This window comes from Sus scrofa, chromosome 7, assembly GCF_054392235.1.
Source record: "Sus scrofa isolate SSC_HxYL_T2T_F1_AM1 chromosome 7, Sscrofa_HxYL_maternal_Yorkshire_Landrace_v2.0, whole genome shotgun sequence".
Lineage (NCBI taxonomy): Eukaryota > Metazoa > Chordata > Mammalia > Artiodactyla > Suidae > Sus > Sus scrofa.
The window spans coordinates 7,644,561-7,668,640 of record NC_139389.1 but is presented as its reverse complement, the minus strand read 5'-3'; the positions used below and the strand labels follow the sequence as shown (position 1 = coordinate 7,668,640).

Below are 24,080 nucleotides of genomic sequence, written 5' to 3'. Positions count from 1 at the left end.
AAAAAGACAAAAAAAAACCAACAGAAAAAAACACTCTCCCTGACAAATCTCTCATCTGGCTTCAAATCCTTCGCCTTAGCAACTGCCCAAGAGAGCTGTCATCCCCACATCATCATCCATTCTCACCTGACGTTGGCCGTTCCTCTCCTCTGCCCCCATCTGTCCCCTCCCCACCCCCAGCTCTTCCTCTCTGGCCCCCACAACGTAGTCTCTTGGCAACAATCTCCCCAATATCCTCGGTCTCCGAAGAAAACATCTCCTTGCCTCCTTCTTTTAATTAAAATGTGGCTGACTTCTGAGGGTACCGCCTGTGACTTTTTTTGAAATCTGCACTTGTGGCAGTTCCCAGGCTAAGGGTTGACTCTAGGGAGATGCAGCTGCCAGCCTACACCACAGCCACGTTAGATCCAAGCTGCATCTGTGACCTACACCACAGCTCGTGGCCACACTGCATCCTTAACCCACTCAGCAAGCCCACGGATTGAACCTGCATCCGCAAAGACACAGTGTCAGGTTCTTAACCTGCTGAGCCCCAACAGGAACTCCCTGCCTGTGATTTTAAATGTGACTGTTCCATGGGTCTCTCTCTGCACAGTTTTTGTTGTCTTGGTCTTATGATGCAAGATTCATAAAAAGAATTTGGGAGTTTTTATCCTCCTACCTGCTGGAATAGTTTCAACGACACTCAAGTCATCCTTCTTTAAAGGACCAGCATACCTCCTCAGTGATGCAATCTGGACCACAGACACGTTCGAGGGGTGGTTCTTTAACTACCTCCTCTAGTCCTTCCATCAGTATTTGCCTGTGTTTTCACATCCATTTAGGAGTCTGTGTTGTTAAATTGTGTTTTTCTGAAAAACTGCCCATTATTCCAGGTTCTCAGCAAAACTTGGATGTGGGGAGAAAACCAAAAGTTAAAACGTTAACTTTCCCTCCCACACCAGGTCTTTGCTGTCTAACTGGCAGCATCATCCCTCTACTTGCTAGAGACAGAAACCTAGGACTCACCCCTAATTCTCCTTCCTTTACCTACTGCTTCCATCTCTCAATGATTTTTTTTTTTTTTTTTTTTTTTGTCTGTTTAGGGCCGCACCTGTGGCATATGGAGGTTCCCAGGTTAGGAGTCGAATGGGAGCTAGAGCCACCAGCCTTCGCCACAGCCCTGGCAATGCCAGATCTGAGCTGCATCTGCAATCTACACCATAGCTCATGGCAATGCCAGATCCTTCACCCACTGAGTGAGGCCAGGGATCGAACCCGCAACCTCATGGTTCCTAGTCAGATTCATTTCCTCTGCACCATGATGGGAACTCCTGTCAGTGGTTTATTAATTCCTCACCATCTCCAAAGGCCTCCAGTCCTGATTTCCTCTTCTATTCTTCACTCTCCCCGTCAAACCCTCAACACAGTAGCTAAAAGATGTTCTTAAAATAGAAATGAAATGATAGTACCCTCACCCCCAATGCTTTGGCCAAACCCACCCATATTTCCTTCACCCTTAGTGTAAAACTCAAGCTCTTCCTCATGGTCTCTGAGAACTAGCCATGCTCCCAATTTCCAGTAACCATCCCCCGTACACCAGCGCTTGCTTCTGCAGGGATGTCAGAGGTCCCCCCAGCCCAATCCTGTTGCTTGGAACTCTTCCCAAGTCTAGTTCCTTCCTACTCTTGAGACCTCTTCCTCCAAGAGACCTTTTAATGACTCTCCCGTCTGATGCTTCACACCATTGCTCTCGGGCAAATCGCCTTCTTAGTACCCTCAAAGCCCATAGTGCACCTGCAATTATTTTATTTGGTTACTTGTCTTTTTTCTGACTTCCTTCAAGGAATTTATTTTTAGAGGGAGGGGGAACATGCCTGTGTGTATGACCTGTTATCTCCCTGTTCAGCAGAGTTTGATGCGGAGCCAGTATTCAATGTACAGATCTACTGAAGGCAAGAAGGATCCAGAGCCAAAAGGATAACGCCTAGGAGGGGAGAGAACGTGAAAGAAGCAGCTTGATGGAAGAGATGTAATATGGACAAGGAATAGAGTATCTTTTAGGGTTTGTATCCCCCTTCAATTCGCATTGACTGAACGGAGCAAACCTAATACTCACCCCAGGATGCAACATCAGAGGCAGCTTCGGCTTTCTTCACGAAGGCTGAACTGGATTGAGCCTAGAAGAAATCGAGCCACCTCATTATATTCACATCAGGCAATTTAAAAACAAGAATACACACACACACCATAAAGTTATTTCATAGTTTGCTACATTACTGAATGTCCGCTGAGAAGATTACATAAGCCAATCCCAGACATCAAAAGAGATTTATATATATATTTGTCTTTTTGCCATTTCTAGGGCCGCTCCCCCGGCATATGGAGGTTCCCAGGCTAGGGGTCGAATCGGAGCTGTAGCCACCAGCCTACGCCAGAGCCACAGCAACACGGGATCCGAGCCGCGTCTGCGACCTACACCACAGCTCATGGCCATGCCGGATCCTTAACCCACTGAGCGAGGCCAGGAGTTGAACCCGCAACCTCATGGTTCCTAGTCGGATTCATTAACCACTGCGCCACGACGGGAACTCCTGATTCTTTTTCAATGCCCTGTCTCTGTCACCGCCACTAGCCCGCAACACAGGCAGGGGTATTTCATGACCGCCCATCAGAGCACTGGATCTCTGTAATCAGAAGCACCGTGCTCCAGGCTGAAACCATCTAGTCCAAGGGAGTCCTTTTCAATCGCTAGAAAACTATGTCAAGCCATCCTCATGTTCAGACACGACAAAAGGACAGACACTGGGTCCCTGTGTCATCTCAGCCAGGCTAGTTAACCTTTAAATCCTGTGGGCTCTGAGCCCAGAGCCTGGTACAAGGAAACACTCCGGGGGAGCCAAGGGCCTCATCTCGTCCTCTGGTGAGCAAGCTGCAGGGTGGTTTCCATAGCTGTTCAGAAGAGAGGCCAGCAAATTCAAAATGCAGAGGGATGTATACTTAAAAGCAATTTTTGTTCTTTGAGGTATTCTAATTTCACCCAGAGGCCTGTTATCAAGGGGCGATGGATGCAAAGAGTGACTAAATAGCCTACAACATAATCTGCGTGAACCGACCAGACAGTTGCCTGCAAATCTCGATTTAGTAACGCAAGCGAATTCTCCAGGTTTCAGAAGATGAGGGGCTGTAAGCGTCTCTAACGCTTACGCTAATGTTGCTTTCTAGCAGCTGTTCTCAAAGTCTGAGCCTTTGGGACCCCCTAAGGAAACTCGGTTTGCAAAGGTTCAGTGAGGTCAAAATGATTTGGGTTGTAATGTTACTAGGTCTAAGCCATTATTTGCTTTTTTTTTTTTTTCATTCTTACTCTCCCCAAAAGTACAGTGGAGTTTTCCAGAGGCTGTGTCATGTGTGGTGTCACAACGGATTGAATTAAAGTCTCCTGTTAATTCAGACATTAAAGAGATCTGCAAAAACATAAAACAATGCTACTCGGCTCACATTTCTGGTTTGGAACAGTCTGACGCTTTATCACAAAAATCCGTTATTTCTATCAATATGTAAAGATGTGCTTCTGTTATTTTCATTTTTTTCACGTTTTTCAATTTTATGATTTTTATTTTTTCCATTATAGTTGAGTTACAGTGTTCTGTCAATTTCAACTGTCCAGCAAAGTGACCCAGTCATTCCCTTTTTCTCACATTATCCTCCGTCATGTCCCATCACCAGTGACTGGACATAGTTCCCTGTGCACTACAGCAGGATCTCATTGTCATCCACACCAAACACAACAGTTTGCATGTATTAACCCCAAACTCCCAGTCCAAGCTCCTCCTTCCCCCTACATTTTTTTAAAATTTTTTGCTTTTTAGGGCTCCACTCAGAGCACAGAGAAGGTTCCAGGCTAGGGGTTGAATGGGAGTTGCAGCTGCCAGCCACAGCCACAGCCATATGGGATCTGAGCCAGGTCTGCAACCTACGCCACAGCTCACGCCAACACCGGATCCTTGACCCACTGAGCAAGGCCAGGGATCGCACCTGCATCCTCATGGATACGAGTGGGGTTTGTAACCTGCTGAGACACAGTGGGAGCTCCCAGGGATCCCTTTTGATCCAAGCAGGAAGAAAACACTAGAACGTCTCCCAGGGTACAAGTATTGGAGTGAGGGGCTCCATGCTCAATTCCCCTGGACCCTACACTCTAGAAAGGGAACAATATTCCATTCAGTTAGAAGGAGCAGCCTCAGAAGGCAACTGACTCATCACAGTGAGAGGAATGTGTAGCAAGATAAATCCATGTGCTGTTTTAAAGAATACGTATTTATGTTTTAAATATATACATGTGTAAAGTATAGAACATACATTCTAGCAAGAATACAATTCAGTTTAACTGAAACCCAACTGTTCACTCAGACACCTCAATATTTTTCTCAAAATCTAATTTTTAAAATGTTGCTTAAAAAGAAAACAATCTGTATCAAAAACAGTGACATGTGTATGATCTGTTTATGCTTTTCAAAATGTATCTTTCTGTAATTCACACTGTGGCTCAGTGGTAACAAATCCAACTAGTATCTGTGAGGACACAGGTTCAATCCCTGGCCCCATTCAGTGGGTTAAGGATCCGGCGTGGCGTAGGCTGGCAGCTACAGCTCAGATTCGACCCCTAGCCTGGGAATTTCCATGTGCCACGGGGTGCGGCCCTAAAAACAATAAATAAATAAAAACCTATCTTCCTGTATGACATCCTAAGCCATGTGCTATACCTAGGGAGTCCTACAGAGTAGTTGGTTAGAAAAGATGCAGCTAGCATCCTTAACCCTAGCTCCTTCCGTAAGCTTTTGCCAATATCAACCACTCATGCTTTAGCCAAACATCTCATACTTCAACTAAGCGACTTCGAGAAAGAGTCCTTGTTTTAAAAAAAAAAAAAGTACCTCAGCAGTTGCAGATCACAGAATGATTTCAGATCATCAGACTGTTTTCCCCAAAATTCCTAAAATTAAACAAAAGCTTGGTTGGTTTAAGGGGTTGGCAGTTACCCCACCTTGGAAGAGATCCTCTTAGGTCATGGAGAGTGTTCCAAACACAAAGAACTTGCCAGAACATCCTCCTCCAGGCGCCACAGACCCTGAATATCCTTCTCAAGATTGCTCGCCTCTTGAAGAACGAAGCTGCGAAACTGTTCTAGTTTCTTCAGTCTGATAAATACAAAAGCAACACATTGTATCAGTACTGCCTGGATGTGACACAAGACTCTCCCACCTAATCTTTTTTTTTTTCCCCTGTTGCTTTTTAGGACCACACCTGAAGCATATGGAGGTTCCCAGGTCAGGAGATGAATCGGAGCTACAGCTGCCAGCCTGCACCAGAGCCACAGCAACTCAGGATCCGAGCCGCGTCTGCAACCTACACCACAGCTCATGGCAACACCGATCCTTAACCCACTGAGCGAGGCCAGTGATGGAACCTGCATTCTCATGGATGCTAATTGGGTTCCTAACCCACTGAGCCACAACGGGGACTCTTGCACTGAATCTTCTTATTGCAAGGACTTCATATTCTTCTCTAGATGTTTCCTAAGAATATGCGTCTCCCTTCTCCTCTTTCCCCTTGGAAATGTTTGCGAGGGATCACACTTCCATTTACTCGTTTTGAAAAACCCAACACTTACCTGCGCTGACGTATCTGGTTTAAGAGTTTCATTAGGCAATCGGGTGCTTGCTTTGCATTTTTGGAATAAAGTAGGCTCCTTCTGTACCTAAGCTAAACCATAACGATAACAACATTAGTACATCTGGGTTAGAAATAGCTAGAGAATTTGGGTGCAGTCTTTGCATTAAAAAGATGCTTCTATGGAGTTCCCGTTGTGGCTCAGCAGATTAAGAATCCATGAGGATGTGCATTTGATCCCGGGCCTCACTCAGTGGGTTAAGGATCCGGGATGGCCGTGAGCTACTGTGTAAGTAGCAGATGTGGCTCGGATCCTGCGTTGCTATGGCTGTGGTGTAGGCTGGCAGCTGCAGCTCCAATTCACCCCTTGTTCGGGAACCTCCTTATGCTGCAGGTGCGGCCCTTAAAAAAGAAAAAGAAAAAAAAAAAAAGATGCTGCCAGTTCTTACTATTAAGAGCGAACACTATCGCTAAAGAACCATAGTAAGACGTCATGCTGGGAATTTGGGGTTAGTAGATGCAAACTACTGCATTTAGAATGGATAAGCAGGGAGTTCCCGTCGTGGCTCAGTGGTTAACGAATCCGACTAGGAACCATGAGGTTGCGGGTTCGGTCCCTGCCCTTGCTCAGTGGATTAACGATCCGGCGTTGCCGTGAGCTGTGGTGTAGGTTGCAGATGCGGCTCGGATCCCGCGTTGCTGTGGCTCTGGCGTAGGCCGGTGGCTACAGCTCCGATTCGACCCCTAGCCTGGGAACCTCCATATGCCGCAGATGCGGCCCTAGAAATAGCAAAAAAAAAAAAAAAAAAAAAGAAGAAGAATGGATAAGCAGTGATGTCTTACTCTGTAGCACAGGGACTGTATATCCAGTCTCTTATGGACAATGATGGAAGAAAATATAAGAGAATGTATATACGCCTGGCTCACTTTGCTGTACAGCAGAAAATGGCACAACATTGTCAATCAACTATACTTAAAAAAAAAAAAGACACCACACACTCCATGTATGACCCATGTATACATTCATGCTACTAACACGCATATTGAATATCATGACCAAATTTCCACTATAAATTAAGATTACATTGGTCTTGCAGAAAGACAGACTTTGAAGACCTTCCAAATTAGTGAAATGAGTATCTGTTAGGGTAAGAGACCTTTCTCCCATGTGCTAACAAATAACTCGAGGGATTTATAAACAGTAGGACAAACTGGAGGGGACAGAAATGGTTCCAAAGTTTATCTTGCAGACAAGGCTTTGTGACAGCCTGTATGTGCAGTGCCACCACCCAGCCGACCACTCGCCCATAGCCCGCCTCTGTCTTGGTCCGACCCCTCTCTCATCCACACGGTCCCCCCCACCTGGCCCCCTCTTCCTTGTCTGTCACTGGGACCAAATCCTTGCTTCCTCATTGTCCAGTTTTCTGAGCATGAAATCAACAAAACCAGACCACGAGTCTGCGTTCCGCGTAGGTCTGCCTGGTCCCACAGTAGCAAACGGACATGGAATAGCTGTCTTATAAATAGAAACCCCAACTCACAAAGGCACAGTGACCACAGCTAAGACCAACATACCTCCCCAAGGACTCGGGACATCTTCACGCAGAAAGATAACAATGCTACGGATGACTACAAACCTGATGCTTTAAACGCCCCATGAGCCAGCTGCTCACTCTTAGTGGACCGTTACCTCGAATTTTCTTCTGAGTTCTTGAGTGAAGTTTTCAAAAGTTGCAATCATCATAGAACCTTCTGGGTTCTCTGGCATAACTATTAGGGATGAAGTAGAAACGCCTTCTGAACACAAGAACAGGACGTTAAAAAAAACTAACCAAGGGCCCAGGTGGGGGTGCTCAGCCCTCTACCTGCCCAGAGGGTGGACAGGCATTTGGAAGCACAGGTATCATCCACTGGCTGCCTCTGGCCACGACCCACCAGGCCAGCATCAGGGGATGCTTCGTGCTGCTTCACATCCAAACTCACACTCAGGCTAGTGCTCATCTCACCCAAGCTCTCCCAGCACTTTCAATCAGAGCAACCCATAGTTTGTCTAAGAAGCAGGCTGAGGTGCCCCGAAGAGGTTTTTTGTTTTTGTCTCTTCAGGGCCACAACCACGGCATAGGGAAGTTCCCAGGCTAGGGGTCGAATCGGAGCTGCAGCTGCCGGCCTACACCACAGCCACAGCAAAACACAGGATCCGAGCCACGTCTGCAACCTACATCACAGCTCACAGCAATGCCAGATCCATAACCCACTGAATGAGGCCAGGGATCAAACCCACATCCTCATGGATACTCGTCGGACTTGTTACCGCTGAGCCACGACGGGAACCCCTGTAAGAGGTTTTAAGGAGGATGCGGTGGGTAGGGGGTTTCTAAGGGCAAGGCTAGCATAACGGTTTCTGGGGCCCAGAACTTTTCTGAGGGCTCTGGCCCTGTTCTAAGGGATTCCTGTGGATTAGCTCGTGGAATCCTCACAAAATCCAAGTGAAGTAGGCGCTTCTTGTCCACATGGAACGAGAGCACATATCTGGTGCGCGCTCCCATCGACAGCTTCCGGACTGAAACCCTGGCATCCTGGGTCTCAACCACCGCCCCTCGTAGCTTGGGACTTCTGAATTTGCCTTCCTGGAGCCTTTTGTTTCAACATACAGCACTGCCACTCATCCAGAAGGCCAACCCCACATGTCAGACCATTCCCCTTGACCTGTATGGAGTGGCTATTTCCAGCACAAAAGTTTTGCTAATAACCATCAACGAAAGCAGAGACCTCCAAGGTTTAAGAATACCTAGGCCCCGAAAATCACCACCAAGCGTGAAGAGGCAGACATCAAAACACTGGAAGGAGAGAGGGCTTGCTTTTATCTACAATTTGTGTGACATTTTATTTGTCTCTGAGTGCTTGGTTCTTGGTTCTGCAGCTACTGTGATCTTAACACTGGAACAGCCTTGTAATCCACATGGGGAGAGTGAGTGCTCCCACATTTGTCCCTTGTCACCTTCTCGTGTGACCGGCTGGCTGGGCGCACACTGTTACCTGCCAGGCCTGCTTCTTCTGACACTGAGGAAAGGGATCCTGGACTGTCACCTTCTTCCCGCCTTGACTGTTTCCACTGAGCAGCATGGCCACCTGCTCTGTCTGAAGGCAACCACAGCGCATTAACAACCACACATTATCTTTGGTTCCCAACTTATCTTTTCGTCCCTTCATATCCAGCCCCGATGAGCAGCAGGTGAATCGTGTTCCCTGCTTGTTACTAATTGCTTATCACTCGGCCCATTGACTAAGAACAAAGTTATCAAAGCACCCAGTTTAGTGACGCCTGAAAGAGGCCCACGGGAGCAGGCATGAGGCTCGGTAGCACTGAGGATCACGCTGCTGAGCAGGATACAGGCTGACTCAAATGCAAAGCAGTGATGGCTGGCATCAAAAACACTTGCCCAGCTCCAGCTGAAGGGTGAGGTGGCCAGGTCTCCAGGCTCACCGGCTCTTGGAGGCTCATGGGAGCACCCTGCAGATGGCGCCACCTGCTGGTGACACTGGAGCATCAGCCCTGACCTGAGGACCGATGCATGAATGAGGGCATCCTGGCCCCTCACCAGCTCAAGTGATTCTGAGAACCTCTGCTGATGAAAATTAAATACAATTCTCTTTTCAATTCGGCATTAACTAAATATTTGCTTTTTTTTAATTTAAATACAGTTGCTGTACAATGTTATGTATAACAATAACTTAATCTACTGCTTGTGTACAATAACTTGTACAATATGGAGTCCTCATCGTGGCGCAGAAGAAACGAATCCAACTAAGAACCATGAGGTTGCGAGTTCGATTCCTGGCCTCGCTCAGTGGGTTAAGGATCCGGCGTGGCCATGAGCTGTGGTGTAGGTCGCAGATGCAGCTTGGATCCTGCGTTGCTGTGGCTGTGGTGTAGGTCTGCAGCTGTAGCTCTGATTCGACCCCTAGCCTGGGAACCTCCATATGCCGCAAGTGTGGCCCTAAAAAGCAAAAATAAAAATAAAATAAAAAATACAATAACTTATGCAATACAGTGATTCACAGTTTTAAAAGGTTATACTCCATTTGTCTTTGTTATAAAATATTGGCTAGGAGTTCCGGTTGTGGCTCAGCAGGTCACGAACCCAACTCATATCCATGAGGATACAGGTTCAATCTCTAGCCTCGTTCAGTGGGTTAAGGATCCGGCATTCCCGTGAGCTGTGGTGTAGGTGGAAGACGCAGCTCAATCCTGCATTGCTGTGGCTGTGGTGCAGGCCAGCAGCTGCAGCTCCAATTCGGCCCCTAGCCTGGGAACTTCCATATGCCACAGGTGCAGCCCAACAAAGATGAAAAATAATAATAATAAAATATTGGCTATATCCCTGTGTTGTACAATATTTTATACCTCATAGTTTGTACCTCTTACAGATTCACAGATACAGAGAACAAACTAGTGGTTACTGGGGGACGGGGCGGGGGGAGGCAGTAGAGGGGTAGGAAGGGGAGTAAGAGGTACAGATATTTTCTATTCTGATGCTCAGTTTCACCCCAAACATGTCCTCACCCCACCTGCACCTGCTTTCCTATCATGGCCTCTTATCACTGTCAATAGATCACTAGCACCGGATGTGACTCGTGCTTTTTATCATCCTCTTCCCTTCCATCATCAAGGCCCGAGGTCCCGCCTGTAGAAGGACCTCACAGCTCTTCTGCATCCTCACACCATGACTCCGAAAAGGCCAGCTCCCTGGGGGATCTGATCTGTCCCATCCTTCAACTGTCACCTCCCTAATCTCTCTCTTGCCCGAGCTCTTCAAACAGCAAACTTGGGTTTCTAACCATCTACCCAACATCTCCCTCTGGAACCCCACTCTCACCCATTCCGCCCCATCCAAACCACTCTGTCTTCCCCACCCCACACACCCTCAGCTGGGAAGCCATCTGCTCTTCCCCCTCTCCTCCCACATCCAGCAAGTCCCTATAGATATCCCCCTGAAAGTTCTGGAATGTAATTTCAGGAATTTGCTCAGTGAATGTTTGAGTGTTACTATGTGCAGGAGAGGGCATTATGATGGACAGGGGGTGAAGACGTGAAAGGCAAGCTTCTCCTGCACTCTGAGGCCCTCCTTGGTCTCCTTCCAGGCCCTTGCTCCCTCCCCCAAGCACACACAGACCTCAGGGCCTTTGCACTGCTGCTGCTTCAACGTGCATCCCTCCCCACCGGTCTACGCCAGGCTTTCCTCTGGCCACGCAAACTAAAAATTCAGCCAACGCCCCAACTCTTAAATCCCCTTCCCTGCTTACTTTTTTTCTTAGCCTTTATCACAACATGCTATGTATTTCACTTTTCTTGTGTGTTATGTCTCCCCTACTTGAAGGTAAGGTCCCATGAGGGCAGGCATGCTGTCTCTTTTGTTCACTGGAATATCTAACACGTAGATAAGAACCTGGTGCACAGCAGGCATTCAGTGAACATTCACTGAACGGATAAATGAACAAATGCTGCAGAATATCCAAGAGTCTACAAAGTAAGAGCGATCTTCTATCTTTCAAAAAGGATCTTAGTATAAGCAAGGAGGTCCTACTGTACAGCACAGGAAAGTACACCCAGTCTCCTGGGATAGACCCTGATGGAAGATAATATAAGAAAGGGAACACACACACACACACACACACACACACACACCCGGGTCAGTTTGCCATACAGCAGGAATTGGCACGACATTGTCGATCAACTACATTTTAATTAAAAAATTAAATTACCAGTAAAAGGATCTTTAGTAAAATAAGACTTTATTCTAATTATCTTATACTAGCAGGGAGGGTAGAGAGACAGGAATATCGAAAACATTCAAGACCCAAATACCTACTACCTAAATAATAAATTGAAGTTCATAAAATTTAGCATTTTAAGCTCTGCTGAAACTACCTTCTGGGAGGACTTGTAAAGTTACTAAGTTTTAGAAATAGCACCGAAGCAGGAAATACCAGCCATAAACATCAAGATGACAAAAGGGAAAGAAAATGAATTTTGCTGCTGAAGTAATACAAAACAGAGAACGGTCAAGGTTAAAACAGTTCGTGCGCTGTGGCAAACTAGAAGATACATTTTTAAGAAACATGAATAACAAGTTTAAATGTCAACTTAGATTATTTTCGACTAAAGGAAAAAAAGGAAATCACCCAACAGGAGAGGTAAAACAAGGGAGATAAATGCCTATTTGAGGACGATCAAAAGCATTCAAAAACTAAGTAATAGCAGATTCATAAATAAAATGATCATACATGAATAATGACCTTCGCAGGACACCTTAGCTGGTTTGCTGTAACAGAACTTTCATCAACTGAAACCTTCACTAGAGATCACATTCTCACTCTGAGCTTGGAAAAGAAAAAGCCCACAGCCAGCCTCTGCAATTAAAAAAATAAAATAAAAACATAAACACTCTCCACTTTGAGAGGGGCCACTGCCTTTTTCTTCTCACTGCCCTTAGATTTAGGTGTGTTCATTTGTTTGAAAAGGACAGGGTGAATATTTTCTAGAGAGTGGCACTGCTGCAAGGCTAAATAATTTAAAAAAAAAAAATCAAAGAAAGCATCCAGGCACTACACGTTCCTCATCTCAAAACAAATAGCACTCCTGCTGGATTCTCACATGCTGTCTAGACCCGAGTGAGGATCCAAAGAAACCACTTAGAAAGGATTCTATTGGAGTTCCTGCTGTGGCTCAGTGGGTTAAGAACCTGACGAGTGTCCATGAGGATGCAGGTTCCATCCCTAGCCTCGCTCAGTGGGTTAAGCATCCAGCCTTGCCACAAGCTGCAGTATAGGCTGCAGATGCGGCTTGGACCCTATGTTGCTACGGCTGTGGCATAGGCATATAGCTGCAGCTCTGATTTGACTACTAGCCTGGTAACGTCCATATGCCACAGGTGTGGCCCTAAAAAGAAAAAAGAAAAGAAAGGATTCCAGCTAGCCCCAACTAGACATCAATGAACAACCATTATGTTTCTCTACATTTCGTTCCTTGCTGCCTGTTCTAACCCTTGTGGATTTTTTTTTCCTTCTCTTCAGGCAGCGTATTTGTAGCAACAGCCCAAAGCATGGCCTTGAATTTCGATTTCTCATGTTCATGCCCCACCTGCGGAAAAGCAGGGCCTCTGCTGGCACAGACAATAGTGACTTTCAGTGAAGAGGGGACTCCAGCAACACTGTGTGAATAACCTTGATAGCCCCTTGGATTTTGTAAACTTAGTAAACAGGATTGCCAGGTAGACAACTTCAGGGACACGGAAATAATTTGGCATAGAAAAAAAAAAAAAAAACACTTTTGCAGGGTCTGCTGTGTACAGCACTTTCTCTGAAACAAAGGAATGACTCTCCAGAGAGAACACGCTCCTCCAGAGAAACCAGTGCACTTGTTAAAAGCTGCAGGTTCTGAGTGATGCAGCTGACTTGGCTTTGTTTCCATGGTAACTGCATGCCTCTTTGAACCAGGACTTTTGGACATGCTCACAAAGGGGTTAAAAACTATGTACACGGTTTACACAAGCAGTAAACACACCATGGGTGATCAACCATCTCACATGAGAGCTAACTGTTGGCGGCTGCTAGGAGTGCACTCTTGCGTTTGAACACACACAGTGTCCATGAAAACTGAAGATGTTTGCAAACTGAGGCACTTAACTAATTTGGGGGTCGCCTATTGGGCACAGGTTGTAGCGACTAATTTGGTGTCCATCTTGCATTTATTTACGCATACGTCTGAGAAAACAATTTTTAGCGCTACGCAGAACCAACCCTCTGGTTAATAGCCAAGTTCTCCCAAGTTCAGGCATTACAACAAATCTTATTCTGAAGTGACACCCTGTGGCCTGAAAAAATAAAGACCAACAGCCTTCACTGGGAAAAGAACAGTCTTTACTAAAACATCCTGCCTCTAGAGGCACTTTCTCAGTGCCAATTCCTTTGTTTTTTTCTATCCATGTGTACTCTGCTGAGACTATGACAAATTAAAGACAAATTTATTGTTGCATGTCTGTCTAATGGGGACCATTGACTGGGTTTTGTCTGGATCAATACATTTTTACATCAGTAAATCAATGAATAATAACTACTTATTTGTGAGCACATACAAATGATGATTCAAATGTGGAATTATGTAGAGCTTCCTCACTAAATGATAGCATTTTCTAAGTTTCTCATTCTGGTCCTTTGGCAAATATTTACTGAATGCTTCAATATGCCAGGCACCAAACTAGGCCTTCACAGCACTGAGTCGACCAAAGAAGTCATCCCCTGGCTCTCTCTCCATTGCGGGGGCTTCTTCCATAAGGTACATGAGGGCAAAATGCAAAATCTTGAGGAATCATCCTGTTTGCTCACGGTTCTGGGAACACAACACAACCAGTTTGAGGGTCAGCATTAAAATACCAGCTGATGCGCAAAATGGCAGATGAGGGGCTTTCTACTGCCCTCCCCCAGAGGACACTGATTTTGAACATCACCTCCTGACACGGGGGCTTTTGTGGAAGTCTGGGAGTCCAGTGGGGGAAGTTCTAGCACACTCTTAGTGGAAAAAACAAATCCAAGAGTTGAGGCATTGAAGAGGGAAACAAGAACAGTTTCACTTGACCCGCATCACCACTTGCTCAAGGCAGCACGGCTCAGGGCCAAGAGAAACCTTCTTACCCCATGATTTATTGTGCCCACAGGGGAAGGTGAGAGGGTTTGGGGGAGCACTCAATTTCCCCAGTAACATGGGACCCTGCCCAGGAAGACCCTTTCTTTCTGGCCCCTTCCGGAACACTGAGGTTCACCACAGGACTGGGGGGTAGGGAGGGGCTGAGAGAAGAGCATCCGGGGTTCTCAGAGGACTTCAAAGGGATGCAGATCCTACTAACTGCCTCATGGACTCCATTAGGAAGGCTACCAATGAGCTGCAGGGGATGCCTCCTCTATGGATCCCCCCCAACTGGCCCACTGTAAACCATCCATATGCCTCACCCAGACTCAGTCTCATCCTGTGGCAGGCTCATTGTGCACACACACCCGGGGCATGGACTATGAGCATTTATAGATAACCTACTCTACTCAGCAGGATTGGGAGTAAGAACACACAAGTTTGAATATTCACCACTGACCCAGGGAAAGCAACAGAAGGCTATCGACACCTGGCCTGGCTGTGCAGAGTCCTAAGAAAGCATGCCATCTTCAGAGGTCCCCCCACAGAAAGAAAAGAAACATAGTGGAGGCACATCCATGGAAAAGGTCTGAGAAAGCTTCAGAATCCCTCGCAGGCAAAGGGTATTTCTCCCCTAAAGCCAGTCAGTAAAGACTAAAGGAAGTGACTGCTTCTTCAAATTTGTAGACAGCAATGCAAAACTTCAAGGATCATGAAAACTCAAGGAAACATAATACCCCCAAAAAACTCACAATAATTATACAGCAACTGACTCCCCCAAAAAACTATACCTTTACAATGGTTCGTGTAAGCCTCATGGTAACCGCAAAGCAAAAATCTATAGTTGACATATAAAAGATAAAGAAAAGTTAATCAAGAGCTCCTGCAGTGGCGCAATGGCATCAGCAGCATCGTGGGAGCCACTGGGATGCAGGTGCAATCCCTGGCCTGGCACAGTGGGTTAGGGATCTGGTGTTGCCAACATCTGTGGCTTAAGTCATGACTGGGGCTCCAATCCCTGGCTTGGGAGCTCCATATGCTGAGGGACACCCAAAAATGACCAAAAAAAAAAAAAAAGGAAAGAAAGAAAAAGAAAAGGTAATCAAAGCATGCTACTATAGAAAATCATCAACTACAAAGGCAAACAGTAAGAGAGGAAGAAATGAAAAGGCACTACAAAACAGCCAGGAAACAATTCATACAAAGGCCCTAGTAAGTCCTTACAAATCAATGATTACTTTAAACGTAAATGGATTCAATTCTCCAAATAAACGGCACAGAGCGGCTAAATGGATATAAAAACAAGACCCAACTGTATGCCAGCTAAAGGAGACTCACGTGGGCTTTAAAGATGCACATAGGCTCAAAATCAAAGAATGGAAAAAGATATAACCCCATGCAAGCAGAAACCAAAAGAAAGCAGGAATAGCTATGCCTATATCGGACAAAATACACTAAGTCGAAAAATGTAACAAGAGACGAAGAAAGTCATCACATAATGGTAAAGGGGTCAATTCCTCAAGAGAGGGTAACAACAGTAAATATATATGGACTCCGTATCAGAGCACCCACATATTTTAAGCAAGCACTAACACATCCGAACGAGAAAGAGACAACACTGTAACAGTAAGAGACTTCAATACCTTCTGTGGGGTCAGAACGGGAGGTGTGTTGGTGGATGGGACTCAGGTCCCAGGCTATGTGCTTCTCATGCTTAGTAAAACCCTTGCTCCTCACCTTGACCTTCATGCACTTTTGGAGCTGGTGAGCAGATCACACTGTTCTCTCCAAGGCCTGGCAAGCACCACTCTGTACAGTGATTGTATCTGCCTCGATCTGAATAACAGCCTAGCCTGCCAAAATCAGATTAAGTTTGCTTTATTCTGCAAAAAGTTTAGAATTCTCTCACCTCTGTCTTCCAAGTTTTGCAGTTTATGTTTGAAGCTGGTACTTTTTATCAATGACTCTTGGGCCACCGTCTTAAAAAAAAAAAAAAAAAAAAAGTTACAAATACATGTATTTATGTCAAAGTAAGAGACACATGGTGCTACATGATCCCTAAAGAAGGAATAAGTCAGTATAGTAAGCAACTATAATACTAATTCTGGAAAACCAGATGAATAACCCAGCATTAAGTAGTACCTTAGAGACGTTTTCTTCAAGATCTGAGGGCTCCAAGGAAGAGAGATTGCTCAGTGGGTGGGGACTTTGAAGTTCTGAGTATTAGAGAGAGTGAATAGTTTTAAAGGAATCAACACACTAAGAAGTAACTGAGACAGTAACATTTAACTATCGATATCAATTAAATGGCAACCTCCCCCACCCCCCAAAAGGGACACGGTTCTCAAAAACACAAAAGAACAGCAAACCCGAAAACCAAAAAATACTTCGTGTATTTCAGGGCATGCATGGGTATTAGGTTTATAGGTCTGTAGATCAAGTGAATAGCCAGTTACCTCCACTAAGTCAGCAGCTTTAATCGTTTCTGATCTGGCCCCAAATACATGGCAAGGATTCTGTCACCTGAGCGTTGTGGTCCTTCTCTTTCCTCCTCTTAGATCCACCCCCTTATTCCTCTTACTCTCAAATGCTGTATTTCCCTCTCATATTTTCCTTTCCCTACTTTTCTACCAGTGGCTTCCAAGCCAAAGGCTGGCAGTCATGTGCTTGATAAATGCCATTATGGGGCTGCCAAGGATCTAAACTATAGAATAATAAAGGTGAACAAAGCAAAATCCCTCCTTTTACAAATTTAAAAGATGTGAATTGTTTTAATAAACTACAGCAGGGGTTGAGAAAAACCTTTTAAGTCAAGGGTTGGCAAACTCTTGCCCCTCAGGCCAAATCCAGGCTGTCACTATGGTTTATAAATAGTTTTATAGAGACACAGCCACGCCCATTGGTTTACACCGTGTCTGTGGCTGATGTGGGGTTGCGAATGCAGAGTTCAATAGTTATAAGAAACTGTAGGGGTCAAAAAGTCCAAAAAAAAAAAATTACTGTCTGTTCCTTTACTGAAAAAGTTTATGCACCCCTGCAAGTGATTATCATTTGAGTGTTCTTGCTATTTTAAAAGAGGAAGAGTACCAGTAAGTCTTATGCACAAACAAGCCGATCTCAAATGTTAAAATCAACGCACAACATCCTTTATCTTTGGCTACTGAGGACCTTACAAGAGGACCAATCAATCATATGTTCACACTTTCCTCAACAGATATTAAAAGAAACATGTTTTGCTCTGTCAAATCACCTTTCCCCAAATATAATTTTTTCTGTGTAAATCAACAGAAAATAGCATACCTGTCTTCTGGGCAGAATCTTCAGGAGTTAAAAAGGCAGAACTATTCTGAAATTTTGTTCCAGAAATTTTTGGAGGTGTGGTACTATTTTGCCTGGAGGTATCTTTCTGTAATGGGGGTAGAATTTTAGCTTAAAATACAGTACTTTTTAAAAAGTGTTAACACCTACAACCACTCAAAAGAAGTTATCAAAACATTCCAAGACATTTCCGATACACTTGTAAAAAATGTAAGTATTGGCTATGCCCCATGTGAAAATAAACAGACCATAAGCTCCCAAGGTTGGAAATACCTTGGGTCATGTATCAATTGCTAACTCTAATTCGAAGATGACTCTAAATCAAAGTCCTCAAAGCGTGGTCCAAACCACAGCCTTAGCAACACCTGAGAACTTGAGGGAAATGCAAATTCTCAAGCCCCACCTACAACATATTCAATGAAAAATTCTGGGAACAGGACCCAGTGATCATCCAGACATCTGATGATCACTAAAGTCTGAGAACCACTGCCCTGGATCAGGAGTCCGCATACTACAGCTCATGGCCTCTTCTTGTAAATCAAGTTTTATTGGAACACAACACACTCATTCGAGTACTGTCCATGGCTGTTTCCATGCTACAATGACAGAGTTGAATAGCTGCCACAGAAACTATCTGCCCCCCAAAACTAAAATATTTACCACCTGGCCCTTTACAGAAAAAGTTTGCCAACCCCCTGTTCTAAATTATTTTCTTAAACTCCAGCACAGAGAAGGGAGTTTTAGATACCAACTCTGTACAAAGTCAGCAGTGCTCTCACTGAAAATCAGCATAGTCTTCTTGTCGACAGTTGCGTCCTTAAGATGGACCCTCAAAGCTTTGGTGTTTCCTTGGGATCTATTTTTTAAAACTGAGATTGCTAAAAACCATTCTTTTGGCTTATTTCTAACCAACTCCCTACTTTAGGATGAACGATGCAACAAATATTTAGGTACCTACTCTGGCTCACACGTTTAAGCTATAAATTACCTGTCATTACAGAACCTTCCAGGCTGCTGGAAGAGGCGGGGGCGGGGGGGCAGAAACAAGCTACGATTAAAGCACTAACCACCTCATATTTCTGTGTAGGCAAGAGGGGGCTGTTGATGCCCTCAGAATCCCAGCAGCTGACGTCAGAAAATTCTTAAACACGGGGCTATACTATACTCTGTAGTGTGTGTATCAAATATATAATTATTATATAGTTACATATTATGTTGTATATTATATACAAAATATATATTTTTTAAAAGACAAAGAACAAAAGCCAAATGCTGAGAGAGGTAATTCAGCTACAAGTGTGATAAATAAAACTTTGAATTGGTCTAGAGGACACCTGTATCCGTGTTCTCAACTACTTGGCTTTAAAACAAGGATAACTGGAGTTCCCACTGTGGCTCAGGAGGTTAAGAACCCAACATGGTGTCTGTGGGCATGTAGGTTTGATCCCTGGCCTCGCTCAGTGGGTTAAGAATCCGGAGTTGCCTCAAGCTATGGCATAGGTCACAGATGTGGCTTGGATCCAGTGTGGCTGTGGGTGTGGTGTAGGCCGGCAGCTGCAGCTCTGATTCGACCCCTAGCCTGGGAATTTCCACCTGCCACAGGTGCGGCCATAAAAAGAAAAAAAATGTTTTAATTAAAATTTAAAAAAGAAAAAGACAAGGATAGCTGAAGGGAATTAAGAAACTTTCGGGGTTTATTCAATCTTTATACAAGCCTGGAGGCACTTTGATCGCTTGCTAAGATTTAGATATTTAAATTATTGAAATCTTTGGGAGTAACATGTCACAAACTGAAAACTAAGGGAAGAATTAAACCAAAAATTTTATTTTAAAATATAAGTTCAAAGGAGCAGACAGGATTTCCCGCTATGGCGCAACAGTATCGGTGCTGTCTTGGGAGCACTGGGACACAGGTTTGACCCCCAGCCCAGCACAGTGGGTTAAGGATCCTGCATTGCCACAGCCTGGCCCAGGAAATCCATATGCCCCAGGGGCAGCCAAAAAAGGAAAAAAACATTAAAAAGCAGACATCTGCAGGAAATCAGAGTAGCCCAGATTCCAAACACTGTTCATAATAAATACCTTTCAACAAATTTGAAACCCATGAGAAAAGATCCTAAATCTTTACCCAAGGTTCACACTAAACGTTAGAAGTCTTGAGGTTTCTATTGAAAGTGATTTACATACTAGTAAACCACTGGTTTGTTGTTCTCATATTCCAAAAAGGAGCTTTTTGGTTGGTTGGTTGTTTTTAAGAAACAAAGGTAGTTTGGAGTTCCCTTCATGGCTCAGTGGTTAAGGATCTCCACTAGAATCCATGAGGACGTGGGTTCGATCCCAGACCTCACTCAGTAGGTTAAGGATTTAGCATTGCTGTGAGCTGTGGTGTAGGTCACAGACACAGCTTGGATCCCATATTGCTGTGGCTGTGGTGTAGGCTGGTAACTGCAGCTCTGATTTGACTCCTAGCCTGGGAACTTCTATATCCTGAGGGTGTGGCCGTAAAAAGCAAAAAAAAAAAAAAAAGAAGAAGAAGAAGAAGAAGAAAAGAAAAGAAACAAAGGTATTTTAACCTTAAACAGATCAATTTATGTTAAGCGTATGCCCTAAGGCCACACACAAGCCCAAATTAATTTTACTTACTTGGTCTTTTTCAAGGTCGCTGCCACTACTGGGAGGGAGAAGTGACACGACTGAAACCGAAGGGAATAAGAGTACAATGGATAGGTTTACTTATGACAAGTACAAAAATACATCCCGGAAGCAATGCCCACTTCCCCCGGCTTGCTGCACTGCCTAGCTCTTAAGACCGCTTTCTAATTCTCCAACTCTATTCCTCCCCACTCAGCATGAAGTCTCTGCTCCAGAGCCTGTCCCCAGTGCTGTTCCTGTCTGTCCAGCACTCATTAGAACGCCCCTCCTTTTCCACACCTCTTCGAATCCTATCCCCTTCCCAAGGATTCTCCGAAGTGCCACCCATCTCTTCCCTGACATTTTTCCTGATGATTCCAGCTTGGGCCAGCTTCCTCTTATCTGAACTCCTGACTCCATTTATCCATAGCTCATGCTTATCAATTATTAGTCAATTCCATATTCTTTCGTACTGCTTCCCGGATGTACATTTTTCCTTTTCCAGTATCACCTGCCCACGTATTTGAACAGCGACTCTGGAAAGAAAACACAAAAGCAGACTTACATCGGACGCTACTTCTTGTTCTTGTCTTTTTTCTGCTAGGATACGACTTCAGGGCTTTCCTTTTTTGGTTACTGGTCCAAGAGAGTTCACTGCTGCTGGTACTCGAGTCTTGATTACTCTCGGAGAAGAGGTGTTTCCTATACTTAAACTAGGACAAACACAGGTGGTACGTGAGAACGATTGAAAGGGCATCAGTGCTATTTATATACAATTAAATACATGACTACAAAGACAAAAAAGAAGCAACCCCTTCTTCGAGGCGACTAGGCTCTCTTACGTAATAAGAGGGCACAGAAGAAGGAGAAGGGAGAAAAGGATGATTTCCTGAATTCTCAACCAAGCTGCTGCTGTAAAAGATGAGAAACCCCTCTCTAATCCAGTGTTTGTAACTGAAGAGAGGGCAGGTACCTGTCCGAAAGCGGATGCACCGGATTAGTGTACCAACACTAACTTCAAAATACTAATCTGAACAACAAAAGAAACTATAAAAATAACTTTGCCAAGACACCCTTGTCTATACCTTAAGAGGAACTAAAATAAAGCCAGAAGGTCTTATCTCTTTAAATCTTAAAGCCTTTTGACATTGAGCCTGGACTCTAAAATGCAGAGATTTAGGGCAAGTTTATTTCTGTTCTGGATTAGTCAACTGGACATTGATGTTTATATATTTCAAACATCTTACTATTTCGGGATTTTTTTTTGGGGGGGGGGCACACCCATGACCTATGGAAGTTCCCAGGTCAGGGATCAAATCCTTTGCCACAGCTGCAGCAATACTGGATCCTTAACCCACGGCACTGGTCTGGGGATCAAACCCATGTCACTGCAGAGACAACACCAGGTACCTAACCTGCTGCACCACAGCAGGGATGCCTGCATCAATTTTTGTAAATGCTGTGACAAATATTTATGCTCAATTTTAATATGGAATTTAACTAAACACTGGGTTGTTTTTGTTTGTTTGTTATCTTTTTAGGGCCGCACCCACAGCATATGGAGGTTCCCAGGCTAGGGGTCAAATCGGAGCTGTAGCTGCCTGCCTACACCAGAGCCACAGCAACACGGGATCCGAGCCGTGTCTACGACCTACACCACAGCTCATGGCAACGTCGGATCCTTAACCCACTGAGCGAGGCCAGGGATCAAACATGCATCCACATGGATGCTAGTCAGATTTGTTTCCACTGAGCCACAACAGGAACTCCAACAAAACACTGTTGACAAGGCTGTTTGAGCCCCGTGTCTTGCACCTCTCCTAGGGGCCCAGTCCTCAAACCACGGTGCCCCTAGAGGGCCTCATCAGTGAGCTCATTCTCATTTCAGGCCAGGGAGGATTCTTATGAAATCTAAACATATTTAGTGGTGACAGTATCTGACAGTCTTGTCAAATGTAAAATGCATCAGCCGAAGGTTATGCCCCGGGCCTAGAAGGGCAACGTTCAAAATCAGCCCCAAGGCCTACATGAGAAGCAGTGTCACCCTTGTTTTAAAGGTTACAGGTCAACGTAACCTTTAAGGTGGGTGAATGGTCAACTATTTTTCAGGCAAGTTCATTTTTGAAGACCTAATTACTCCTGCTTTAAAATGTTTACCAGCCCAAACTTCTGGAGAGAAGGCCATTTTTAAAAGTAATTTTGTAAACCAGGCCTATTTGCATCTTACAAGGAAAAAAAAAAAAAAAAAAAAAAAAAAGGTTGAGGAACCCATCACATTTGCCCCAGGGCTCCTCAGCCCAGCATCCTACAAAGAGCAAGTTTCACCTCCTCTAATGTGCCCAGTGGAACAACCACACAGCAAGGCTTTCCCAGCCTCTTTGGATCAATACAAAGAGGTGTTGAAACTTATTTACAAAAACAAAAGTATCCAGAGCAGTAGTTCTTAAATTTGGCTGCATATTCCAATTGCCAGGAGGGGCCTTTTAAACAAAAAACCAGTACGGGAGTTCCCATTGTGGTGCAGCAGAAACAAATCTGAGTAGGAACCATGAGGTGCAGGTTTGATCCCTGGCCTCACTCAGTGGCTAAAGGATCCGGCGTTGCCCTGAGCTGTGGTTGGAGACGCAGCTCAGATTCTGCTTTGCTGTGGCTGTGGTGTAGGCCAGGGGCTATCGCTCCAATTCGACCCCTAGCTTGGGAACCTCCATATGCCATGGGTGCGGCCCTAAAAAGCAAAAAGCAGAAAAAAACCCCAAAAACAAACAAACAATGCCTGGACATCCCTCTGCATTGGTTAAGTCTCTTTGTCTGAGGAAGAGGTTCAGGCTTCAAGACCTTCGGCTCCCTGTGATTCTAACTGGAGGACTAGGCAGCTAAGAGGGAGAACCACTGCTGAAAGAAAGCAGGAGGTGCCTTGTTTGTTTGAAGCTGTGACTTCAGTTTTAGGGAAGAAAACGAACTGTCACGTACTGTTCACATAGAGGTTCTTTCAAATGCACCGACTATAGACTTAGAGCACCACACTTCCCAAAGCAAGAACAAGGGAGAGGTGGAAACTGAGCAACACAAGAATGAAACCATGACGCTGACTCGGAGCAAAGCATGATGCATGAACACTTCGGATTCTATTCAGGAGAAATCTCAGCTGCTGTTCCGTCTTGTAACACTTCTACTTCACGATTTTTTTCATTTTCTTTCTTTTAAATTATAGTTGATTTACAATGTTGTGCTAATTCCTGTTGTGCAGCCCAAGTGACTTCATTGTACACATCTCTATATTCTTCTTTAAAAATATCTTTCCACTATGGTTTATTCCAGGACACTGGATATAGTCCCCTGTGCTATATCCACTCATCTTTTTTCACAAAAGCCAGAACAGACTTTAGGCTCAGAGCCTAATACGAGGAAAAGTACAATTTGATATAACTCTGTTCTTTTCTGTTGTGTTCATCTGGGGCTTACCAACTATTTCTGTTACACTAATGCCGATTTTTCCATTTGAAAGTGGACTACACCCTTTTAAAACACGCTTAAGATAAATTTAACTGAGAAACATAAAAGAGCAGAGCGATGACAAAGTTTGAAGATGAGACGCAAATAACTAAAGTGCGGCCCCCAAACAATAAAGGTGATTATTCCATTACCGACATCCTTGTTTCTCGCTTTCTGTCACCCTCAAGAGCAGACTCGTCCCTAAAACAAAATAGATTGAGTTAATGGAACTGTTCCACCAACACCTTCTCCTTTGACCAACCGCATAGCACTTTTTTTTTTTTCCCTTCCCGTGCCCTCTGATTGG

The 24,080-nt window shown here is 44.7% G+C and overlaps 1 protein-coding gene across 5 annotated transcripts in view; it reads right to left on the bottom strand.

Moving 5' to 3' along the window:
- Nucleotides 1-24,080, bottom strand: part of SYCP2L (synaptonemal complex protein 2 like) — a 73,936-nt gene that overhangs the window by 4,866 nt on the left and 44,990 nt on the right. For 4 of the 5 annotated variants that reach the window (XM_021100174.2, XM_021100176.2, XM_084967362.1 and 1 more), the window contains 12 exons: nt 23,926-23,974; nt 20,847-20,994; nt 20,294-20,343; nt 17,633-17,738; nt 16,475-16,548; nt 16,242-16,311; nt 8,686-8,787; nt 7,340-7,419; nt 5,651-5,742; nt 5,078-5,177; nt 4,914-4,972; nt 2,099-2,159 (listed from right to left, as the gene is read on the bottom strand). In XM_021100174.2, coding sequence (XP_020955833.2) covers nt 2,135-2,159; nt 4,914-4,972; nt 5,078-5,177; nt 5,651-5,742; nt 7,340-7,419; nt 8,686-8,787; nt 16,242-16,311; nt 16,475-16,548; nt 17,633-17,738; nt 20,294-20,343; nt 20,847-20,994; nt 23,926-23,974 — 955 coding nt within the window. In that variant the 3' untranslated portion in view covers nt 2,099-2,134. Of the gene's footprint in view, nt 1-2,098; nt 2,160-4,913; nt 4,973-5,023; nt 5,178-5,650; nt 5,743-7,339; nt 7,420-8,685; nt 8,788-16,241; nt 16,312-16,474; nt 16,549-17,632; nt 17,739-20,293; nt 20,344-20,846; nt 20,995-23,925; nt 23,975-24,080 lie in introns of all 5 variants that reach the window. The other variant, XR_002346297.2, reaches the window with a different exon arrangement.